This window comes from Barbus barbus (genome assembly GCF_936440315.1).
Source record: "Barbus barbus genome assembly, chromosome: 10".
NCBI lineage: Eukaryota > Metazoa > Chordata > Actinopteri > Cypriniformes > Cyprinidae > Barbus > Barbus barbus.
This window is the reverse complement of record NC_136738.1, coordinates 7,278,575-7,302,175: the sequence shown is the minus strand read 5'-3', so window position 1 is coordinate 7,302,175 and position 23,601 is coordinate 7,278,575. Positions and strand designations below refer to the sequence as shown.

General features: G+C 35.3%; 1 protein-coding gene across 1 annotated transcript; it reads left to right on the top strand.

The window, feature by feature from the left end:
* Positions 1-3,308: 3,308 nt before the first annotated feature.
* Positions 3,309-22,535, top strand: sctr (secretin receptor; the record flags this gene model as incomplete). The annotated part of the gene is made up of 13 exons (XM_079427380.1): positions 3,309-3,314; positions 9,320-9,431; positions 14,018-14,113; positions 15,175-15,284; positions 15,536-15,642; positions 17,611-17,743; positions 17,861-18,014; positions 20,247-20,307; positions 20,520-20,589; positions 20,780-20,871; positions 21,126-21,264; positions 22,130-22,171; positions 22,383-22,535. 13 exons carry the CDS (start codon positions 3,309-3,311, stop codon positions 22,533-22,535), a joined length of 1,275 nt encoding a protein of 424 aa, XP_079283506.1.
* Between the last annotated feature and the right edge of the window lie 1,066 nt (positions 22,536-23,601).

Here is a 23,601-nt window from a genome sequence, read left to right as displayed (position 1 = left end):
GAACCACAGCACCTACAGTTTAATCACTGCAAGGAGTTATACAGATTAATCACATCTGCTTATAATTTCCTCTGAACCATGTCATAATCATCAATCATTTTACTCTGTGAAACCTTCCTATTTTGCCTTGTTCCAATACTGAACATTTTCATTAGCTTTGTCAGTTTTAGATTTATTTTACTCTGTATGTTTTCTGTGTTTGTTTGACTTTACACTCTCACAAAAAAGCTGCCACTGGTGTGCACTCTTATACATTAGCTAAATGTACTAAATCTCTGTACCTTATTTATCCGTAAATGGTACATAAAGGAACATATTAGTGCTTTTAATAATCTTTTGGAGTGTGTTAAAGAAGTATGTGTATTTTGATAATGTAAAGTACTTGATTATTATTTCAATAATTTCAGCATGTTATTCAATATTACTGATCTCCAACGTTGTCATAAATGTGTGATTACAAACATATATGAAATAAACACAATATAAGTAATTATGAAATTACATATAAGGATATAACAATGCTAAAAAGGATATAAGCACTCTAAAGTTAATATATAATCACATTTAATATAAATTTAAACTATAATATATTTTCATTTTATTTGTTGCTGCTATACAGTCTCTCTTCTTTAAAGCTAAAGGTAGCCTATTTGTTTTTGTTTTTTTATAAGCACTATGCTATAAGCACTATTAAATAGAAGACAAATAACAGTATTTATGTGCATTCATTTTAGGTTTTGTGGTTTCAATAGATTGTGTTGAATGTATTGCCAACAGATTCATGTCAGGACATTATTTACCCCATTAAAAACAATATAGTTCTCCTCTCGCAGTTCATTTGGTGACATTTAAATCGAATAAATAATTTTTTTTTTGTCCTGTAGGCCTAGTCTTAGTCAAATAATATAGGCCTATACATCTATAATAAAGTGACGCATAACAGTGATTGTCAGGTGTTGCCGCACGAACTATAGCAAATTGAGTCAAATAAACCGCTACATCATTAATATATGAACTTTATTAAATATTCATACAACATCCATCTTCTGTTCATAATTATTCCATAAGGTTTAATAGGCCTGCACTGTTAATATTACATCCTGTATAGCCTGTTGCATAAGTTGCATAACATTACATGATAAAGAAACAATAATGTAGAAAATCATATCTAATCACGTTTCTCTGATCTCGTTTCCCTCACAGTTGGATGTTTATCAGAATGGACTCTTACAAATTTCCAAGCTTGGCACACAAAATCACTGTGTAAACCATTTTTATTGTCGTTTTTATAAGTTCATAAACATCTTGCAGTAGTCTGCTACCTTTTACAGCCACTAGAGAGAGGCAGCTGTTCAGTGTACAGCATCACTTCATGAGACTGATGCTCTTAAGACACAAATATGTTTACAAAATAGGCTACATATAAATAAATAAAAACATAGTTTACTGTAGTCTGTGCAGATTAGAGAGGGTGATTAATTTTGTGCTCAGACAATGAAAAAGAAAGAAGGAAATCTACTCATCAGGGCAGGACTTTTTTGCAGAAATGTGCATTTGTACACACAGTAACCCTACTGTCATTTGACACAGAGTGATATACTGATATAGGCTACTCATTGTACTGATCTGTTGAGATATGTGCTGATACACAACCTAAAGAGACCATAAACATTAGACAATTTAGAGTTTTACAACAGTTTCCAAGAAGTCACTCTGTCTTAAATAGAGATTCACTTTCAAGTTGTAACTCCCAACAAACGGATGTGCTAAAATAATTGAGTAACTTTTTTGCCCTGAGAGTAATGAAATAATCATCTCTTTAAGAACTTGACTACAGTATAAGGAAATGAAAAATAAATATTATATTGCAGTGTATATACAAATGGAAAGTTCAGACAATGAAGAACCATGCCCATAATTGTGACTTACATAAAAACAACTATACAATGAAAGACAGCTTAAATAATAGGAATTAAGCGGTATTATTAAATAATAAGAATTTATAGAAGAAGCTTCACGTTTTGAAAATTTCAGACTTTTTAAGGAAAATGAGGGTTGAGTTGAAATATTTGTTTGTGCTAATTGCTAATTAAGTAACCAAAGTTGATGGTAGTCATTGACTTGCATATTATGGAAAAAAAAAAAAAAAAGTCAGTGGCTAGAAAGTAGTCAATGGCTACCATCAACTGTTTGGTTTCCAACATTCTTCAAAATATCTTTGTTTGTGTTCAACAGAAAAAATAAATTTACATAGGTTTGGAAATTAAATGATGACAGAAACTTGGACTGTCTGTTTATTATTTTATTAACTGAATTAGTTAATAAAATAGTTGTGGATACCATTCAAGTAAAAAATGTGATATAAGCAATGTAACCTCTTAATGTGGCCTCTAAAATTTTTTTGTGTGACAACTGATCACACGTGTGTGTGTGTTTGTGTGTGTGAAACTTTTCTTCTACTGTGTACAGTACAGTAGTTATGATACAGCACATAAGGCTGAGCTATTGCAGACTGTCTAAAAACCACAAAGCTTTCAGCGAATCACTGCAGAGAGAAGTGTGTGTTTGTGTGTGTGTCTGTGTAAGAGAGAGAGAGAGAGAGAGAGATGCACTGACACAATGTTTCTGTACTATGGACACAGGTTGTAATTTTCTTTCGTTTGCTGGTGAATTATGCCCGAGGTTGCCTTGCAACGTTTCAAATCTTCCTTTGATGTCTGCTTGGCTATATATAGATACTTTGTTAGGTATGATGAAGGCATGACAGTTACGATCGTGGCTTCAACAATGTTTACACTGAGAGCTCATCTTGTCTGTGGAAATTACAGTGCCATAAAATTAATTCACCGATGTGACAACATAATGATGTTTGGACATGCCACACTTAATTCTGTCGTGTTAGAAAACAAAGCACCAAATAAAGTAGAATCTATGCTCAAATGTTAATGATCTTTGAATAGCAATCAAATGCTATTTTTGTGGATGTATGAAGTCAATGCTCCACAAGTTCACAAAGGTCCTAACAGCTTTACACGTCACATTAAAGAGACACCGAAATGAATATCCACTCATCAATTTATTTATTCTCCCTCATGTCATTCCAATCCCATATGACCTTTCTTTCTCCTGCAAAACAAAGAAGAAGATGTGCGGAAGAATGTTGCAACTGTTTTGTCTATACAATGCCAGTCGGTGACGTCTAAAACAGCACTGGCTTTCACTTTATGGACAAAAAAAAAAAAAAAAAAAATCACAGATACATCTCTCAAAATATAGTGTTCTGCAACAGAAAGAAAGTTTGGAACAACATGAAGGTGAGTAAATGATGACATAATGTTCATTTTTAGTTAAATTATTTAGGTAAAGTGACACGTTGTTCTCATTTTGTAATGTAATGTAAATCGTTTGTGAAAAATAAGTTTGCTTAATTGTACTTAATGTACTAGCAGTGTATTTTAAATCTTACAAGTATATTTAAAAAAAAAACTCACTTGCAGATAATATAATATTAATGAAATTAAAGGCCACTAAAGTGTTCTTGAAGACAGTTCTCCTTTTATGACTATAACACACTTAAGTACAGTTTTAAAAAGTGCATTTTGTAATGATGTTAAATTAAAAGTTTTACTTTAAAGTAATTTTTAAATCATTAATCGTTTTTATAATCTTTATTCATACTTTACAGTAGTACACTTATTTTGAAGTGTTGGCTAACATAAAGTACTTGATTACATGTATTGTGTTTACACTACATTACATTTAAAGTTAATATATTTGAAATCTACTAAATAGCAACATCATTACAAATATGTACTAATATATATAACTGATATATTGGAATACAAGACATGCAAGTTTGGATAGAAATTACATTTAAGTATATTTGAGTATAATATAAATGCTTGTCAGTACACAATAACCACTTAAATGTAACTTTTTGGGGTTTTGAAGAATTCACAGGGCAGAGGAGGGAAAGGGATGATGACCTTCACAAATACGGTTGAATTGCACCTGTGTAGATGGCAACATTACCATATAGGGACCAGTACACCAGATTTTTTGTTTTCATGGTGAAAACAAGTTCACACAGACACACTTTTGTCTGGTGAGAATAATCTTGTTATCAAGTCAATAAAAAAGCACCTCATTGATCAAAGAGACACAGTACGTCAGTTTACATAAGCACCAGGAGACATTAATCTCCAGACTTCCGCATACTGCAGGCCTGTGAGTGTGTGTGGGACCAGGGAAGCATATATGAGACTGAAAAAAAAAAGTTTGACATCAGGTAAATTTCCAAAACCAACCAAAGACCTTTTTTTTCTTCGAGAACATCCTGTTGTCCTACATTTTAGAGTCGAAGCAGTACTTATTGAGTGCTTACATAAACATCTTTATATCATAATATGCTCCAAATGTGCCTGTATTTCCAAATATGGCAAATAGAACATCAACCCGAACAGAAATACAGCTCACAGCTGTCAGCGCGATCCACTGTTCATGGTTTCTGAATATTGGAAAGCAGGGCTTTTTATTAAAGTCTGTAAAGAGCAATAAGGGTTTATCTAAATCTGCTTAAAGGGGGGATATAAGTAACTCAGCGCTTCTTGAACACAAGAGAGTGAAGGAGAGCTTGTTTAATCATTAATTAAATGGTTATTTAAGCTCTCACCTTATAAGTTATTGCATCGAACGGCAATTGTTGTGGACACTAAGCGTTTTCAGTGAAACTTAGCACATCTTGTAGCACAGGAAATTAAATGCTGACATGAGTCAAGATCAAAGACAACCAGGACTAAAACCTCATGTTGTTATTTATCTACTGATATTCAGACCAAAAGCATTATTGTGACTGTGATTACTTTTATACAACAGCTTGATAAAAACAAGTTAATATTGAGTACCTTAGAAACAAAGGAGAATCAACCACGCAACACAGAATTTTGAACAAACTGGTTGAGTGAATGATTCAATGACTCACTCAAAAAGACTTTTCGCCTGCTACTGACATACTTACTGATGTAAACATTCCTCCCACTAATGCACATGGTATCAGTCTGACTGTAATCAACACCAGGGGCCTTTCAGTAGTAATCGCGTTCCCGGGGCCCCCCTCCCGTGTCAGGCCCTTGGAAACATCCTAACCTTCCCATATTATGGGACATATGGGGTTCAGGTCAGGCATGTTGGCTGGCCAATTAAGCACAGTAATATCATGACCAGCAAACCACTTGAAAGTGGTTTTGGTACTATGGGCAGGTGCTAACGTCCAGCTGGAAAAGGAAATCAGCTCAGGTAAGATGACTCCAGCTTCTGTCCACTCCTTGTGAAGCTCTCCGAAGTGTTTGAATCATCTTTGCTTGACAAGTATTCTCAAGCTGTCTCTACTACTTCAGTAGTAATCGCGTTCCCGGGACCCACTCTCCTGTCTCAGACCCTTGGAATCATCCTAACCTTCCCATATTTAGTGGCCGTATACTGACAAGCCTTAAAGGACCCACCCCTTAAAAACAGCCTGCTTTTGAGAGAGAATAAGGGTTGAAAAATATTAGATTTTTTTTTCAATTTATTTTTTTTTTGTGCAAAAAAACTTTATTAACATTATAGGTAAACCTCAAAGAACATATTAAAATAACAACAACAACTTAAAAAAAAATCAATGTCATAACCCCTTTAATACATATATATATATATATATAATTCAGTAGTCACCAGGCACAACCTCAAATCTCATGTTGTTCTATGTCAATATGCTGTGTTCATTTAGAGCCAGGTTTGCTAAACCTGTTAAATTAGCATGAGACCGCAATCCTATAAAAGTGCTGATGAAAGTGGAAGTGGAAAGTGATTTATTTAAATATTCTTTTCCCTTAAATTTTGAGTCTGAAAGGGAAACTCATATGCATATTCACTAGGGTCAGCTGTAAAAATAACTGTTCACACCTCCTCAACCCTACATTTCCACTGTGTCTTTAGTAAATCCTGACGTTTTTTAAAGCCAATAGAGGGTTTAACCCATTCATAAAACACAAAAGAAGAAACTTTGAAAAAATTCTGTATTTTTTTTAAAGTGATGGGGTCGGTTACAATCAGGGTTGCCAGGTCTTTGAGATAAAACCCGCCCGAAACCATAAACCCCTCTTGGCAACAATGTAAATGTAACCAAATTCCCTGGGAAAACCACAGACTTGGCAACAAATGGGTACAATCAATCATTGTTTTTGAAAATGGAGGGGAACAATGACATAATATTCCATTTAGGGAAGGATCCTATAGGCTAGCAACCAGCTAGAATCACCACAAAAGCTGATGTCAAAGTGAGAAAATTCATAAGAAAACCTGTAGCAACCTTTCACTCATAACGCCTTAATTGCGGAGGGAAAATAGCTCATTCTCTTTAAAAATTGTAAAAATCTAGCTATTAATCATATTATATAATTACCCATGGGAAGTGCTTATATCTTGTTTTATGTGTATCAAGTGCACGTGCAAGAAGGTTCACAGCAAGCCCACGTGCATGATCATATTTTCTTTGTGCGCAATAAATGAGTGCAGCAGATGGTTATGGGTAAATCAGAGGCTGTGCTGAGAGACGCAAGCATCTGAGGTCAGTTAAGAGTCAGGTAGATGTTTGGAGGAGATGCCTCACCAGTCGCTCGTGGGCTGACCGGACATTCACGTCTGTTCACCGCTCGAGCGTCTAGGAATGCGCGAGAGGAGATGAAACTTTTCCTCAGAGGGACCGAGCGCCAGGAGATCTTTCCATCAGAAGACCGAGATTTTTGGCTTGTTATCGAGCTCTGCCGTCAGAAGTTTTGTAAATGAAGATTTCTGCCGTTTTACACCTGGTTGCTCTCGTGGCTTTACTTCACGTCTGTTCTCACGTGAGTTTAGAGAATAATGATGAATTTGTAATACAGGTTACGTACTTATATGATGCAAAGGTTATTTAATGTTCATTTATACAGTTAACACAGAGAGGGGCATGTTGTCACGTAGGGGGAAGTTGTAATTTGTTTATTGATTCATGAAAGAACAAAAATACTAACATAAATATCAAACTGTTGTTCTGATCAAGAGATATTTGTTGAGAAATTGACAATTACAACAAAACGAGTGACAACTGGCTTTAACTTTACACAATTCCTCTGTCATGACAACAGAGGCTTCAATTAATATCTTGTTAAAATCTGCCTATATTATATAGTTCACTTGTCCAAATTTATGTTAGTGTGATTTTACTGATTATACTATTGCATTACAAAATTAATGTTTACTACGTTTGTTACAATTATAAAATTATAATATATATTACAGAATATATATTATTGTATTGCATTATACCATATATATATATATATATATATATATATATATATATATATATATATATATACACACACACACATACAGGTGCATCTAAAAAAAAATTGAATATCATGAAAAAGTTCATTTTATCTTATTTCAAAAAGCTAAACTTTCATATATTCTACATGTATTCTTCATTAGCCTACATGTAAAGTAAAACATTTCCAAATATTTTTTTGTTTTCATTTTGATGATTAGAGCTTACAGCTCATGAAAGTAAAAAATCCAGTATCTCAAAATATTAGAATACTTCCTAAGATCAATCAAAAAAAGGATTTGCAAAACAGAAAAGTTCAAGTTCTTTAAAGTATGTTCATTTATGCACTTTACTTTATGCATTTTACTTGGTTGGGGCTCCTATAGCACAAATTACAGCATCAGTGAGGTGTGGCATGGAAGCGATCAGCCTGTGGCACTGCTGAGGCACTATTGAGCCTTCAGCTCATCTGAATTGTTGGATCGACTGTTTCTCATTCTCTTTAAAATATCCCATAGATTTCATATGGGGTTCAGGTCAGGCATGTTGGCTGGCCAATTAAGCACAGTAATATCATGGCCAGCAAACAACTTGAAAGTGGTTTTGGTACTGTGGGCAGGTGCTAAAGTCCAGCTGGAAAAGGAAATCAGCATCTCCATTAAGCTTGTCAGCAGATGGAAGCATAAAGTGCTCTAAAATCTCCTGGTAGACGGCTGCATTGACTTTGGACTTGATAAAACACAATGGACCAAGACCAGCAGACGTCACGGCACCCCAACTCATCAAGCAGCTTGGATTCTGTGCCTCTCCAGTCTTCCTCCAGACTCCAGACCTTGATTTCCAAATGAAATGCAAAATTTACTTTTATCTGAAAAGAGGACTTTGGACCACTGAGCAACAGTCCAGTTCTTTTTCTCCTTAGCTCAGGTAAGATGACTCCAGCTTCTGTCCACTCCTTGTGAAGCTCTCCCAAGTGTTTGAATCAGCTTTGCTTGACAGTATTCTCAAGCTTGCGGTCATCCCTGTTGCTTGTGCACCTATTTCCTACCCAATTTCTTCCTTCCAGTCAACTTTGCATTTAATATGCTTTGATACAGCACTCTGTGAACAGCCACACCTTTAAGTAATGACCTCCTGTCACTTACCCTCTTTGTGGAGGGTGTCAATGATTGTCTTCTGGACCATTGCCAAGTCAGCAGTCTTCCCCATTATTGTGGTTTCAAAGAATAAGAGATACCCGGAATTTATACTGTAGGGATGGTTGAGTTTATATTTTGAGGTACTGGATTTTTGACATGAACTGTAAGTTCTAATCATCAAAATGAAAACAAAACGAAAAAAATGTTTTTGAAATGTTTTAATTTACATGTAATGAATCTAGAATATATGAAAGTTTCACTTTTTGAAATAAGTTACAAAAACTTTTTCATGATTTTCAAATTTTCTGAGATGCACCTGTGAATATATATATATATATATATATATATATATATATATATATATATATATATATATATATATATATATATAAGCCTATATATGCTACTGGTGAAAAGTTTGAAATAATTAAGAACATTTTTTAAAATGTTTTTGGAAGTCTCTTCTGCTCACCAAGCATTTCTTGGGCATTTATTTGAAATTCAAAATAAATTTAGGTATTTATTTATTTCAAACATGTAGTAAACCCAGTAATATTGTGAAATATTATTCTAATTTAAAATAACAATATATATTTGAAAATGTAATTTATTCCTGTGATGCAAAGCTGAATTTTCAGCATTACTATAATCTAGTGTCACATGATCCTTCAGAAATCTTGCTGTTTTTACCAAATAAAAATTTGACTAGTAGTGCATATATTTAATTTCTTCATTTGAAGCCCTGCTTTCTGAGTTTTTCATCTGCTGTGAAGGTTTTGTGTTTGACACCAGTATATAAGTGTGTGTATGTGTGTGTGTGTGCGTGCCGGTGAAGGTGTGTGCCATTCCTCCAGAATGTGATCTAGACTTCATGCTCAGAGAGGAGGAAAACTGCTACAACATCATCTATCAAGAGAACCTGACAGAGACTGGGTCCACACGCACAGGCGAGCCATTGCAGTCACTCTCTCTCTCATGCACACACACCTAATGAGAAGATTGAGTTCATATAGAGGGCAGCTATTTTTGATATGCCTAGAGTGTTTCCCACAAGCCTCGTTCATACACATCAGGACACCTAATGCCCTTTGTCGTTTATGTGGACAAACAAAATGATAAGTGTTTATGTGTGTTCCTAAGAGGTGTAATGTGATATCAGGAGGGAAGTTTAGAGAATGGCCTTCATAATCCATATTCCATAAATCACCCCCTTATCAGATTATAGATATATAATGCCCTCCAGCGCAGTGACTACACACACAATTGCTGGTCTAATGCTGGCACAGCTATTGCCTATTCAGAATACAATGTAATGCGAGTGTGAGCGTCTGTTGTTTTTGGTTGAGAGGGTCTGTGTGCGTTCAAGTGACAGTATCATAAACTCTAATGCCCTGTTTACACGTACAGTGCTTTGGAATGACAAAGCGACCAGATTCAATGACAGTTGGTGATTTACAGTGACATGAGCAACAACGAACATTGGCGTAATGTGGGCATGTCCAGCAATGTGTCAAAGTTTAGAAGAATTTATCTTTATGCAAATAAGCAGTAGCGATGTAGAGTAATAACGTATTTTTGTAGTCAGTATATTGTAGTCAGTATAGTTCACATCAGTTTAGTTCCCTTGACAAGCGACTTTTTTTTTCATCACATTATTGCAGAAAATAAGCTCTTGTGATTCTTGCACTTTTTATTCATCATGATAATCTTCACAAATGAACAGAACTTTTAAGAATTTTGAAGCCTAAATTCAATCGCCCGAAGTAAAAAGCTAAACGTAGGCTTTAAACAAACAATTTTAACGTGATGTTTAATGTTCCTGACAACCTCCGTAGTCCCATTTAGCAACTTGTTAGCAAACATCCTTTTTCAAAACAAGTAAAATCTTTTAAAAAAATCACAAGGTGTATCACTCATGTATTTTGTGTCATAGTTTAAGATGCAAAAATAGCTTGAGCTTGTATCAAACACAGACCTTTTCTGAGGTATTTAACCAAAATTCCATTAAAAAAAATAATAATAAAATAAAAAAAAACTTACTTCAGGACGATGAAACCCAGAATTGCTAAAATGTTACCTCGTTTCCAGGTACACATCCAGGTTAATTTATCATCACATAAACCCTCAAACTCTCAGTTGATTAATGTAAACCTTGCTTCTCATTCCAAAGTTAGTTTCTCTTTTAGTTCCAAAGATGCAGTCTTGAGTTTAAGACCTGTCCCAGTACCTACACTTTTGGCCACAGAGTGCAAGACTGTCCCAGGTAAAAAAAAACACTCTAAAAAATGCTGGGTTGAATACAGCAGCCCAGCAGTTGGGTTAAATGTTTAAACCTACCTTCTGGGTAGTAACCCAACCGCTGGGTCAAAACAACCCAGTTGCTTGGTTTGTCTATATTTCACCCAGCACTGGGTTGTATTTAACCCAGCATTATGTACTAACTCGTGGCACAAATCATGTGAATTCAAAGGAACCTTTCTACTTGTAAGTAAAATGAATGATATCTTACACATAATTTGGTACTAAAATGTAAAGTGTTACACATTTTATTGGTGGAGAGATAAGTGTATTTTGGAAATAGTTTGCAGCTGCTTTTATAACATAATTAGAAGCATCACAAATACTAAACTGTTTCGCTTGTTTCACAGGGACTACTGAACAGACATTTAGAAGTTTATTTTAAAGTGCAAAGTATTGCAAATTAAAATGTACAAGTAAAGCTCAGTAAAAACTTTTTCAAAGATTTGTTTGCTCAGTAAAAACATTACTTGCATTTTTAGAACAGCATGTTGTAAGTGTGTCCCATCAGGTAATCAAAAGTTGGAATCATATGTGTGGTCTTAATGCCCACTTGAACACTTTGGCCTAATACAGGAAGCACATCATACTAAGTAGATAAGTGGTCGAGTGCAAAGATAATGTGTGGGAACTGGAACAGGCCGGATTCTCAACAGCACACCGAATCCAAGAGTCACCATGGAAACAGATACTAAGAAGAAAATTGCCATTACTTCTTCTTTCTTCTTCGTGTAATTGCGATTTGCATTCTTAGTGAATATCATCACCTACTAGGCAGTTGTGGTTACATTCAGAAAATTAGTTGCTAAAGCTGCTTACATATGCTAACAGTTACCTCAGTTTTGAAACCGAAACATTAGGTTATTCATTACGGAGGGCGTGTGTCCACCAAAGCGTTTTTTTCCTGAGGCTAGCATATTTTTACAGTTGCTTTCAATGGGAGTACCACGTTTTTTAAAACGGCAGGAGTGTGACAAGGCACTGAGCATTTTTTCACAGAACTCAGAGCGTTTTTTCTTGGTGCCGAGAGTTAAAGAATGTTCAACTTTGGGTAAAACGTAGCGCTCATCACTGTCAATTTTTGGTCAGATAACCAATCACAGTGGAGGAGGGGCGGTACTAATACCACACCGACCAATCGTCATACCTGCTTGTACTGCTACAACTGAACAACAAGTTAATTTTGCTTGTCTCAGAGTATTTATGTCTTCACCAGATGGAGTTCCCGGACTACCACAATATTGTTATGAAAAAATAAACCTTGGAGAAACTTTTCACTCGTGATGCTTCTATCATATTACTTTAGCTGATATTCCGCTTAGCAACCAGAGCATCTCAAATGAAAACACTGCGCAGCAGAAGCACTCTCATATGCTCACAACTAGGCGTTTTCAGCTGGCAAAAAACACTTTGGTGGACACACAGCCTTTTCTATGAACTTCACTTTCACATAACCTGCTTTGTGGAATACCCTCCATCAGTAGGAAGGACCAACATTAGGCCACTCTCAGACCTCAAGCAATAAAACTGTCAGTGTGAACAGGCCTTGAGGTTTCTCACTCTGTTAGCAGAAATCCTTTTGTCCTCAAAATATTGTCCATCCATTATATACACAGGAAACAGTCAAAATAGGCCTGTCAACACAGGCACATCACAATAACAGTACAATGCTGTACAGATCTCTTTTGCTCCTCTCAACCTCTCCTCTCCGTATTTCATTAGAGAAAGTACCAAGAGAAACATTTACAAACCCTACACAACTTTTCCTGCCATTCATCTCATTCACTGAGAGGGAGAGACAGCAAAAGGGGCAAAAGGAGAGAGAGAGGGAGAGAGAGATAAAAAAAAACAATCATTTGATAAAATTAAAAACAGTTTCATAATATAAATAAAACTATAATAGTATATTAATGCTAATAACAAAGCATTGATCTAGTTTATCAATCTTAATTGGGGACATATTGTTCATCCAATAACAAATAAGGACACCTGTATGGACACCTACATTAACTGACAGTTAGTCAACTTTAATAGCTTCCACTCTTCTTTGAAGTAGTTTTTGTATTAGAGCATCACTGTGAAATATTTGGTGTAGTATTTACACCAAATTACAAAGAAACGACATGTAATACATTGAATTGAAAAAAGTACTCCAATAATCTTTTTTTTATTTACAACCTCTATTTTTTTCTCAGTGTTGGCATAGCTAGAAAAAAATATATTAATTATAAATATTTAAAACTATAAATTTACATGACTTTTTATCTAGGCTACCACATACCGTCAAGTGTTGTTTCTGTTCAGTTCCTGTTTGTCCTTATTTGGGTTTTCCTGTTCTAGTTAAGTTCATCATCGTTCATTCCTTTCTCCTGTTTTGCATTAAGCATCTTGTTAACTCCTTTGTTCCATTTCCTTTTTTAAGTCCTCAGTTCTGTCCTTTTCTTTGTCTCAGTTTAACATCTAATAAATGGAAAAGTGTGTTGATGCTATGCCGTCTTTTGTTTATTTTCCTACAACCACAAATCCGTAACACATACATTGTTTTAGCTAATTTTAATGGGCCTTGCTTTGTGCACGGAGGCATTGCTATGCTGGAAAAGAACATGTCATTGCATTAGGATTTGTCATCACAGAAATGCAGGGGTCTAGCCAAACCTGCATGTAATTAGAAGGTGGTGTTATTACTTACCAACTAGCAGTTTGTTCAACCAGCTGCCAGTACAACCGCTTGGTAGAGGCCTCTGTATGGTTTGATAAGCTGTCATTGTACATAATGTGGCTGTTACAATGTTTTATTTCAATCTTTAAAAACATGATTTTATAAATTAGAAATTTGTAAAATGGTACCCTCTGAAACATCATTGGTCTGCACAAGTTAATGTCAAATATCCAAATAGTCATTGTTTCATCACACTGCTATTGTAGAATGTAAAGCTTCTTCCAATAGGGAACTAGAATAGTCTAAAAATAAATGCATTTACAAAATAAAATTAATAAATGTGTAAGATGATTCACATTCACAAAAAAAGTTTATATATTCTCAAACAGCAATTCATACATTCATATTTACAATATATGATTTGCAAATGCATAACAAAATTACATTCACAAAATACAAATGAAAACACTACTCGCACATATACAAGTGTGTCTTTTAGAAGAGCAATAATTAGATACGCTTGTAGTTGTCACACTGTTCAGATTGACTCGGAATTCTGTTGTACTCCCCATCCAGGTTGCAGTGCTTTATGGGATGATCTGAACTGTTGGCCTCATGCTGAAGTCGGAGAGACTGTGTCACGGCCGTGTCCCAGTTTCCTTCGGGTCAAAGGTCTGGTGCATCCTGGGTTTTCACAGACAAGCGTTCCTGAATTCAATAGTATTAAACCTGTAAAAATAAAAGTCAGAAAAAAAAATCTTTCAAAGAATAAATTGTTTTGGAATGCAGGGGTTATTTGAACTTTTAAGACAAAATTCAAAACAAAACAAAAATTTGCATGTTTCTTTTATGTTTCGTTTAATGACTTTTATGATTCATATAGTGTAATATAGTGACAATATTGAGCTCATACTCAAGGAAGGAAAACAAATCTGGTGGCATTTGGAGGCGTTGCTGATATTTATATGCCCAAAAAGTAAGATGAAATTCTGATAGCTTGCAATGTGAATCAATGAGATCGCTAACAGTATAAAAAACTACTTAGATAAAATGCATTTAAATAGCTGTCATGCTATATCTTCCAAAACTATGTCTTAGTAAGATAATATTTCAATGCCTAGTTTTATAATCAAAATACTGTAGTGTTTGTGGTGGTAAAATAATGCAATGAAATACAATGATGATTAAGAGATGAACAAATAAACATTCCTCAAAAGATGATGGATCATATTTGATACATTTTAATAAAAAAAAAAAATAAAAAAAAACATACGCATGAATAATCAAGTAAACTTTAGTTGCTTCAGTCAAGTAAGTGTTTATCTTGAAAATTACAAACAGTATAAATGCTATCCTTAAGTTTACTTTATAAAAAAATCAGTAAAGATTTCCATGACCTAAAATTGTTTTTGCAATTATACTAAAAAGCCTTTTACTTGCTAAAAAAGTCTGAACTAGCAATCAGATGACAGAAGGCATGAGTAGATTGTGAGCAACAGGCTTTTCAAGCAAAGTTTTGATAAATTAGATATTCATGTATCAAAAATGATAAAGCAGCTTTACTTATAGAGCTAATGAACAACAGCATGACTGATTATTGGAACCGTATATGATTATGGACATTTTATAAAGAATTTTACAATGAAGTGTACCCTGGTGGTTCTCAGGGATAAACTGTTGGATGGGGCTGTAATTGTGCTGTCTGTTATTTGTCTCATGTCTGTTGTCCACAGGAGCAGTGATGAAAAACTGCACTGAGAATGGCTGGTCTGAAATCTTTCCACCGTACGAACTCGCCTGTGGCCATGGGCTCAACGACAGCTTTCAAATTCCCATTGACTTGGTACTATCAAAAATCATATTATGTTTTATTTCTATATTCATATTATTTCAGAAAAAACTAACAAACATGAAATTTCACTTAAGGACAGATTACAAGTTAAAGAAAGAAAAACAGTAAATGCACGTACAAGGGACAACAGCACAACAATAGCTTCCTATCTTTATTTCGCTGAACCAGTAACACAGAAACACAATAAATATATGAAAAATGTGAATGCTACATAATGTAAATTGATCTGTCTCTTCTCTTAGGAGGTCTCGCATGAGTATTTCTTTTATGTCAAGATGATGTATTCTGCGGGATACGCCATCTCTCTTGTGTCGCTCAGCATTGCCCTCACAGTGCTGTGTGTGTTAAGGTAACAGACTGTGTGTGTGAGTGTGTGTATGTTCGATTATTCACATTATGAGCATATAAAATCAAGTGTAATAATAACACTGAGCAGCAAACAAAAACCTTGCTATGAAGTTGCTAAGGTGTTCTTGGTGGTTGCTAGGTTGGTTTCTTACTGGTCCCAAGTTAAAAGAGTCTCCACCTCCAAGATGTTTCCATCTACCCATTTTTGTGCATTTTGGGATATTGCATAAAAACTCTGAATGGAAATGCCAAGATGTGCATAAATTTAAAAATGCACTACTGAAAACACACACATAAACTATGATGAAAACACATTTACCAAATAAATTCCTCGATGCACATAAAAAAAAAAATCATGTGACTTTGTGAGATGGGACGGCATAACTGGACCATCCAGCAGACCGATCTCGTTGTACAGCATCTGAAATGTTGTTTTGGTCATTCTGAAATGCCTGAGCCAAAGTCTATCATCAAAGTTTTTTGGTGTAATTACCTCCCAGAGCCACCTTTCATGACTGTGTTCCCAAAAAGCGGACACCTGCCTCCGAAAGCAAGATAACATGACTTAATGACATGAGTTTATTGCATTTTGTCTGCACGCTCTGATGCGCAATTAATTTATATGAAAAAAGAGCCACTCTGGCTTGTCCTACTTCCCTTTTTCTTAGTGATATTTGGTGCCAGTTTAGCTCCTCTGTCTTGCCGGATGGAAATGGTGCTTTATTTGCAAATGTTTTATGCAATATTCCAATTCTGTGCATAAGTTATATTCGCAACTTTGAATGGAAACAGTTTATGATATTCTGATGTTTAAATATGGCTTAAGTTCCTCCTTCAACATACTTTAAAGGGATAGTTCACCCAAAAATGAAAATTCTGTCATTAATTACTCACCCTCATGTCGTTCCAAACCCGTAAGACCTTCATTCATCTTCAGAACACAAATTAAGATATATTTGATGAAATCCGAGAGATTTCTGACCCTGCATAGACAGCAATTCAACTAGTAAGGACATTGTTAAAATAGTCCATGAGACTAAGTGGTTCAACCTTAATTTTATGAAGCTACGAGAATACTTTTTGTGCGCAAAGAAAACAAAAATGAAATGTTTATTCAACGACCCTTTAAGCCTACCTGAAAAATCTCACATTTAGAATTGTGAGATGTAAATTCAGAATTGTGAGAAAAAAGTCAGAATTCTGAGTTTATATCTCAATCCTTTTTTCTTAGAAGTGCGAGAAATTGTCTGAATTGTGAGACAAAAAAAATGTCACTACCTTTTTTTTATTTTGTGGTGGAAACAAACATATTTGTATATGATTAGTTTGCCTGTTATTTTTATGCTACTAAACAAAAATGATAAGTATAGTCTCTTACAAAAGTTGTAAATTTTGGGATAATGGAGTACCTTTAAGTAAGCACAATACTAATGATATGCTCCTACACTTACACAAACTTTCATATCAAAAAGATATAGGAAATTGCAGTTCATGTTAAACACATATAAACCATTCCATTATTTTTTAAAAGCAACACTTTGCAGCTCACAGAAATCCTCAAGCAGAGAGAAACTGTCCTCCAGTGCTTACTCTGTTAGTGATAACAATTGTAAATCATCCGAAAAGAAGTTAAAATTAAAATAGCTGTCATTCTGAGCGAGAACATGGAAGATGGAAAGTATCCCGGCATCGTAGCGAATCTGTCTGAGCCTAAACTCTGTGACATCAGCCAAATAATTCTGTCATTCGTGTTCCAAGTTCCATACTGCTGTTACTTTGTACAGGCTGGCTTTGTGATGATAGAGATGTTAAACGTTTTGATGTTTACATTTAGATAAGTTTAGAAATTGTCTAGTTTAGAAAAACCCCACATACCAGACTGAATTTACACACATTGTGTTTTATTTGTTTAAAAAGCCTCATCCTCTCTCTAAATTTCTCTCCATCCCAACCCCCATCGCTCCTCCAGGAAGCTGCACTGTACTCGTAATTTTATCCACATGCAGCTTTTTTTGTCCTTCATCCTGAGAGCAATCTTCATCTTCATCAGAGATGCTGCACTGCATTACTCACAGGAGTACTACCACTGCAACTCTCATCCGGTACACATAAACAACCACACAACACATGCACATAAATGCATTATATTCTACATATACATCATAAAGAAATGTACAGATAAGCTCTCTGAGTTGTTGTGTTTCCGGGGTTTCCCTCAGCCTGGCTGTAAAGTGGCACTGTTCCTGTCTAATTACTGCATCCTGGCAAATTACAGCTGGCTGCTGGTGGAAGGACATTATCTACACAGCCTCATTAACCTCTCACTGCGTTCACAGAAGAAACGCCTGCACTGGTACATCCTGCTTGGCTGGGGTAGGGTCCTTTCTCCTAAAAGTACTGTGACATTTTGTGGTTGTCAAATGTTAGTAGATAATTTTGATAGTTAATGTCCTTCTTTGCACCTGCACTCTTAAATATAAAGGTTCTTTATTGGCATCTATGTTCCCATGAAGAACCCTGGTGCTAGCAAACACATCCTCCCAGCGCAGCCCTATGGAGATATAAACGGAGGTCGGAGCCATCTCCAAATGGGTTGGGCCTTAAATATGCCCTATACCAAACCCAACCCTAAACCTACCCTCCCTCTTGGAGCTGCCCAACCTACTTGCGGCATAAGTCCCTCCCACTTGGAGGTCTCTGGGCTGCAGCGATATATACTTGGACCCTATGTGCAATCATTTTCAGGGAAATGCACGGCGAACGTAGTTCCAGGCAGCTCTTGACAAGTCCATATCACTTCGCCAAATGTTATTTCAAAGGTCTTACAAGTACAACAGCAAAATAACCAAAACCCACAATGACACTGGCCAAACAAATAAATATAGTAAGCAATATGATAAAAACGACAGATCGTTTGTCGACATGTTTTTTGCCACAAAATTATGTTTTATTATGTCCGGAAAGCACATACTTTATCTCTCCCTCACAGACACACGTATATTTGCACACACGTTAACATACATGCTAATGTTTTAAGCACTTTTAACAATTTATGACTTCTCATAAGTGAGGTAACAACGGCGCTGTTCGTGAAGATGCGTTCGTGAACTTAGTTTCACTATTAGTAATGTTAGAGACATTTCGCTGAACACTTTTGAGAGATGCACACACAGAGGTAATTCTCATGCTCTCTCTCTCTCTCTCTCTAGTTATTTACTGCATTAATCTGCTATCAACGGTTTAAGCTTCGTTAGGTCTAAAATTAAATTTTGGAATTAGCAACGGAGGCGATGGATGAGATGCAGAAGAAATTAATCCTACTCACAATAGCGTTTAAGTACAAAAACCGGGACAAATTCCTTGAACTATATCATCTGATCGATGTCTTGAGGTGTGGCATCCGTAGTACAAGCGGAATAATTGACTCCGGGCCGTTGAATTATTAGAAAAATAATGCACACCCGAGGTGGTGATGCAGCCACGACGTGAAGCGGAGACATCAATTATTCCTTATTTCCATTGCAAAAATGGTTTTTTGAACAACTGTTCACAGACTTTGGGGAACCGAAAATGTTTATCCCATGGCATCTTCAAATTTCACATTTATTAATTTGTGCAAAAACAGTCTTTGTATTCCCTTCCCTCTGATCCCAGTGCTAGGAAAGAGTGGATGAACTTTATTTTTAATGAGGATCCAGACTGCATCAGTAATAACTCGGTCCTTTGTTCACTTCATTTAGCCTACCACGGATTCGTTTAGTAACTGTAACTGTTTCAGTAACTGTTTCCTTTACGTGGTCACTATTGCTTTCCCTTACAAAAATTAACCATGCTTTAATAAAATAAAAAAAACCTGGCTACTATATAGTTAAACCAAAAACAGGACATAAAATAGCCTATTACTTATAAATTGTTTTTTTTAATGTAAAAATCTTGATCACATTATAAGTGGACCTCAGAGAACAGTACAAAATAAAAAAAACAACAAAGGCTGTTCATGACCCCTTTAAGGATAACTGATTTCATACATCCACTAAAAATCTCCAAAACACCAGCAGATTAAAAACCATTGAGTTAGTTCTGAGAAAAGCTCTAGTACCGTTTAGCACAAATGACACTTGCCATGATATTTGTTTATGTAATTCAGCGACATTAGGACATTTTTAATTTTGGCTTATGTGATCAAGTACTTACTGAGGTGACTAAAAATCCTTGTTTTTGTTTGCTAAACAAGGATCTCCAAAAATGATGAATGAAGTAGATTCTTTGGTTGAATATTCTAGTGTTTACTTTATGATCCCATTCATTTCCACTGTATGGTCCCATACAGAAATCTAACATATATTGCCCTATATTAAAGAGTGATATTGCCATATATATGTTACTGATATAAGGTGATATATAATTTCCACATACATACATTCTCTGAGATAAACAGAGTAAAATTTGTAAATTAGGGCTGTCAGTCGATTCAAAAATTGTAATCTTATTCTTTTTTAAATACATTTAATTATGTGACGTGGTGATTTATTAATCTAATTCATTGCTAAATCAGTCTGGCTGTGAAATATTATATACAGTTAAAGCTTAATTTTGTTCCCACAGGGATCCCGATGCTCATTATTATTAGCTGGAGTTTGGCCAAATACCTGCATCAGGATGAAGGGTACGTTAACAAACATTGAAAAATCAGTTGAGTTGAGAGTTGGACACTTTTAAGCTCAGTCTGATCTCTCGAGGGAATTTCTTTGTTTATATCAACCTCCTTTGGACAACAACAAAAGATTATTTATTATATTTGTATTATGTAAGAGAGGTTATTTTAAACCAGCATGACAGTGCATGAGAACACAGTATGTTGTGTATGTGTGCTGTTAGATGCTGGGAGACAAGAGATCATGGCTGGATATGGTGGATACTGCGAGTTCCAGTCATCATTTTTATCACAGTAAGCAAACTTTCCAGGTCAAGTTTGATTCGGCCAGCTTCTGAAAACAGTGTTTTTACTTTCAAATGGCTCTGACTACAATATATTCATAATACTGTCATGCCATGTTGTTTATAATATTTTTAAATATCCAATAGTTTATGGAACAAGGAATAGTCTTTTTAATTATCTCAAGGCAACTGTTTTTCAGGTAAACATGCTGTTTTTTCTGAGTATTATTCGGACATTAGTGGCAAAACTTAAAGCTCCTGACATGCATGGAAATGAAATCAGTCATCACAGGTGAGAGAAAATAACACGTTTGAGGTCACTAGCAGTAACAAACAGAATTGCAAAAATAATGACTGTGACAAAAATAGTATGCATTTTTAATGGAAAATAATTTTGTTTTGCTGTTTTTATTGGGTACGGCCAGAGTCACAGAAATTACATACTCCAGTTAAACAAAAACAGCTTCGTATAATTGAAAAATAAATGAGTGCATAAAACAGATGCAGAACTCTTACTCATCATCCTCTTTTTTTTTAATGGTGTAGGAAGCTAGCGAAATCTACATTTCTCTTAGTGTCGCTGTTTGGGCTGCAGTATGTGCTCTTCGCCTTTTTCCCTGATAGAGTGAGCATGCTAACCTTCAAAATCTGGAACGTCATTGAGCTAGCATTAGCATCCACACAGGTGATGATATACAATTCAACATCTCTTCTTTATACAAACACATACACACAGGAGCAGTCACGGCAAATTTATGTGTATAGTGCTTCTCACAGCACACATTGTTTCAAAGTAGCTTTACAGAAGTTAATGATGTTAATGTGTATAATATCTTCATGCCTTATGGCACATTTAGCAGATTAGAGCTGACATATAGTAGAATTTACATTTTGCAATGACACAAGCAATCGAGTAGTTGAGATATGCTACAGTATATAGTATTTACATCATCCTACTTGAGTATACTGCATATGTGGATAAACATTTTATATATTTATACTTACTGTATATACATTTTGGGTAAAAAAAAATATGGCAGTTGATATTTTCTGTATAGCATATATTGCTTTACATGAATATAGTATAGTAGGATATATTTACATATCCAACTTTATATAAAGAACTGGGTGATAATGTGGATACATTTTGCAACGAAATAATAAAAAACAGACAGTTGAGTTTTGTTATATAATGTATATCCCTTTATGTTTGTGGATGAATTTAGATTTAATATATATACCCTACTTTATATATAGATCTGTGTGATAATACAATTTACATTTTTGCAATGATAAACAGCAATTTTTGCAATGATAATCAGGCAGCTGAGGTTTGCTATGTAGTATATAGGTATACAGCTTTATTATGTGGGTGATCTGTATTTTCGCAGGTACAGCAGATTGAACAGGAACAAATATGCAATAATGAATCCCAAATGTTATATATTACATTTATTGGACATTGTTTTTGTTATTTATATTCTCTCTGGCTTTATAAAATTATACACTTTGCATTTTGCTTCTGTTTCATGTTGAGTTTGATATTACAGGGCTTTATTGTGGCACTGCTGTACTGTTTTTTGAATGGAGAGGTGAGTGAATAAAAAAAAATTGAAATTCGAATCAAATTATCTTAGGTTATGCTTTCCAGGGACAGTCTGAGTTTAATATATCACACATTTCCTGCACGATTTAGACTCACTTGTCATTATCGGATCCCGCTGTAGGCATAAGATGCAGGACAGTTCTGTTTTATGTTTCATGAGTAAATCTTAACAACTATTGACCTTTAATTTTCCATAGGTACAATATGAAGTCCAAAGACGATGGAGACGGTGGCGCCTGAAGCAGCGCTTCCATGGTGACCCCAGAGTGCATCACGGCTCCCTGAGTAACAGTGGCCTGCCGCTGACACAGGTCTCACTGCTGACACGTCCCAGCACACAGATCACCTGACCATAAGCATCCAACGCCATCTCAGATCCCTCAAACCACAATCCAACAGCTAAAACCATGCACAGTCCGTTAAAACTACACAATCCCTCAGATTAACTAAAACAAACAAGCCGAAACAAACAATTTATGAAAATTATTGTATTTGTCTTGTATCTGCCTGTTCTTGATTATGTTATAATTATTATGAAACAAATACCTGTATGCAGTGAAAGTAACTTATTATTTATATGAGAAAACATTAATAGTAGGTAATGACAGCACAATATGTGATGATATTTAAAGGGGTAAAGACTTGACATAAGAGCTCATTTTATCATATATAAAATACTTTTCAGACTGCAAAAATTCCTCCTCCCTGCTAAAAGAGAATTTTTTTCTACTCTATCCACACTGCAATGTCACACTTTACCAGACATTTGCATCCACACTGAAACAACATCAAATTTACCTTTCCATAGCCACCCAGAAGTGGTGAGCAGCGAGGTGACAAGAGTCACGTCTCATTTCCTAATTTGTGTGTCCTTGTTTCCTCACTGTTTAAGAAATGAGAAGCACCCGAGGAATGAGATGTAATGACGTTGGCTAATCAAAACAATGGCTGTTTCTGAAAAGTCTTAGGGTGTGTTTACACTTGTAGTTTGGTTCTTTTGGTCCAGACCATAAAATAAATTAACTTACCCAACATCTAAAAAAGCTGCTGTGTACTGGGCTAAATGTGCTCATTGTATATGGATAGCTATGGTAGTGTTTTTTACAAGGTTATAACTCACAAAGGGCTTACGGAACGTGTAAAGGGATCCTGTCCAAGGGCTTGTCCAAATACCCACACTTGTGGTCTTTTCACTTGACTACTTGTCTACTTACATGACGTATTTCCTGTATTTGACTCAAGTGTTTAAATGGGTGTGAAGACCACAAGTGTGTCTATAAGGAAGGAATAGTTCGGTAATGCTACTAGGAAGGAATAGTTCGTTTCCTACCTATTTCTACTCTGCATTTTCATTGGTTTTTCTGTTTGATTGCACTTACTGGTAATTAGAATAATTTGCGCCTCAGCTGAGAACGA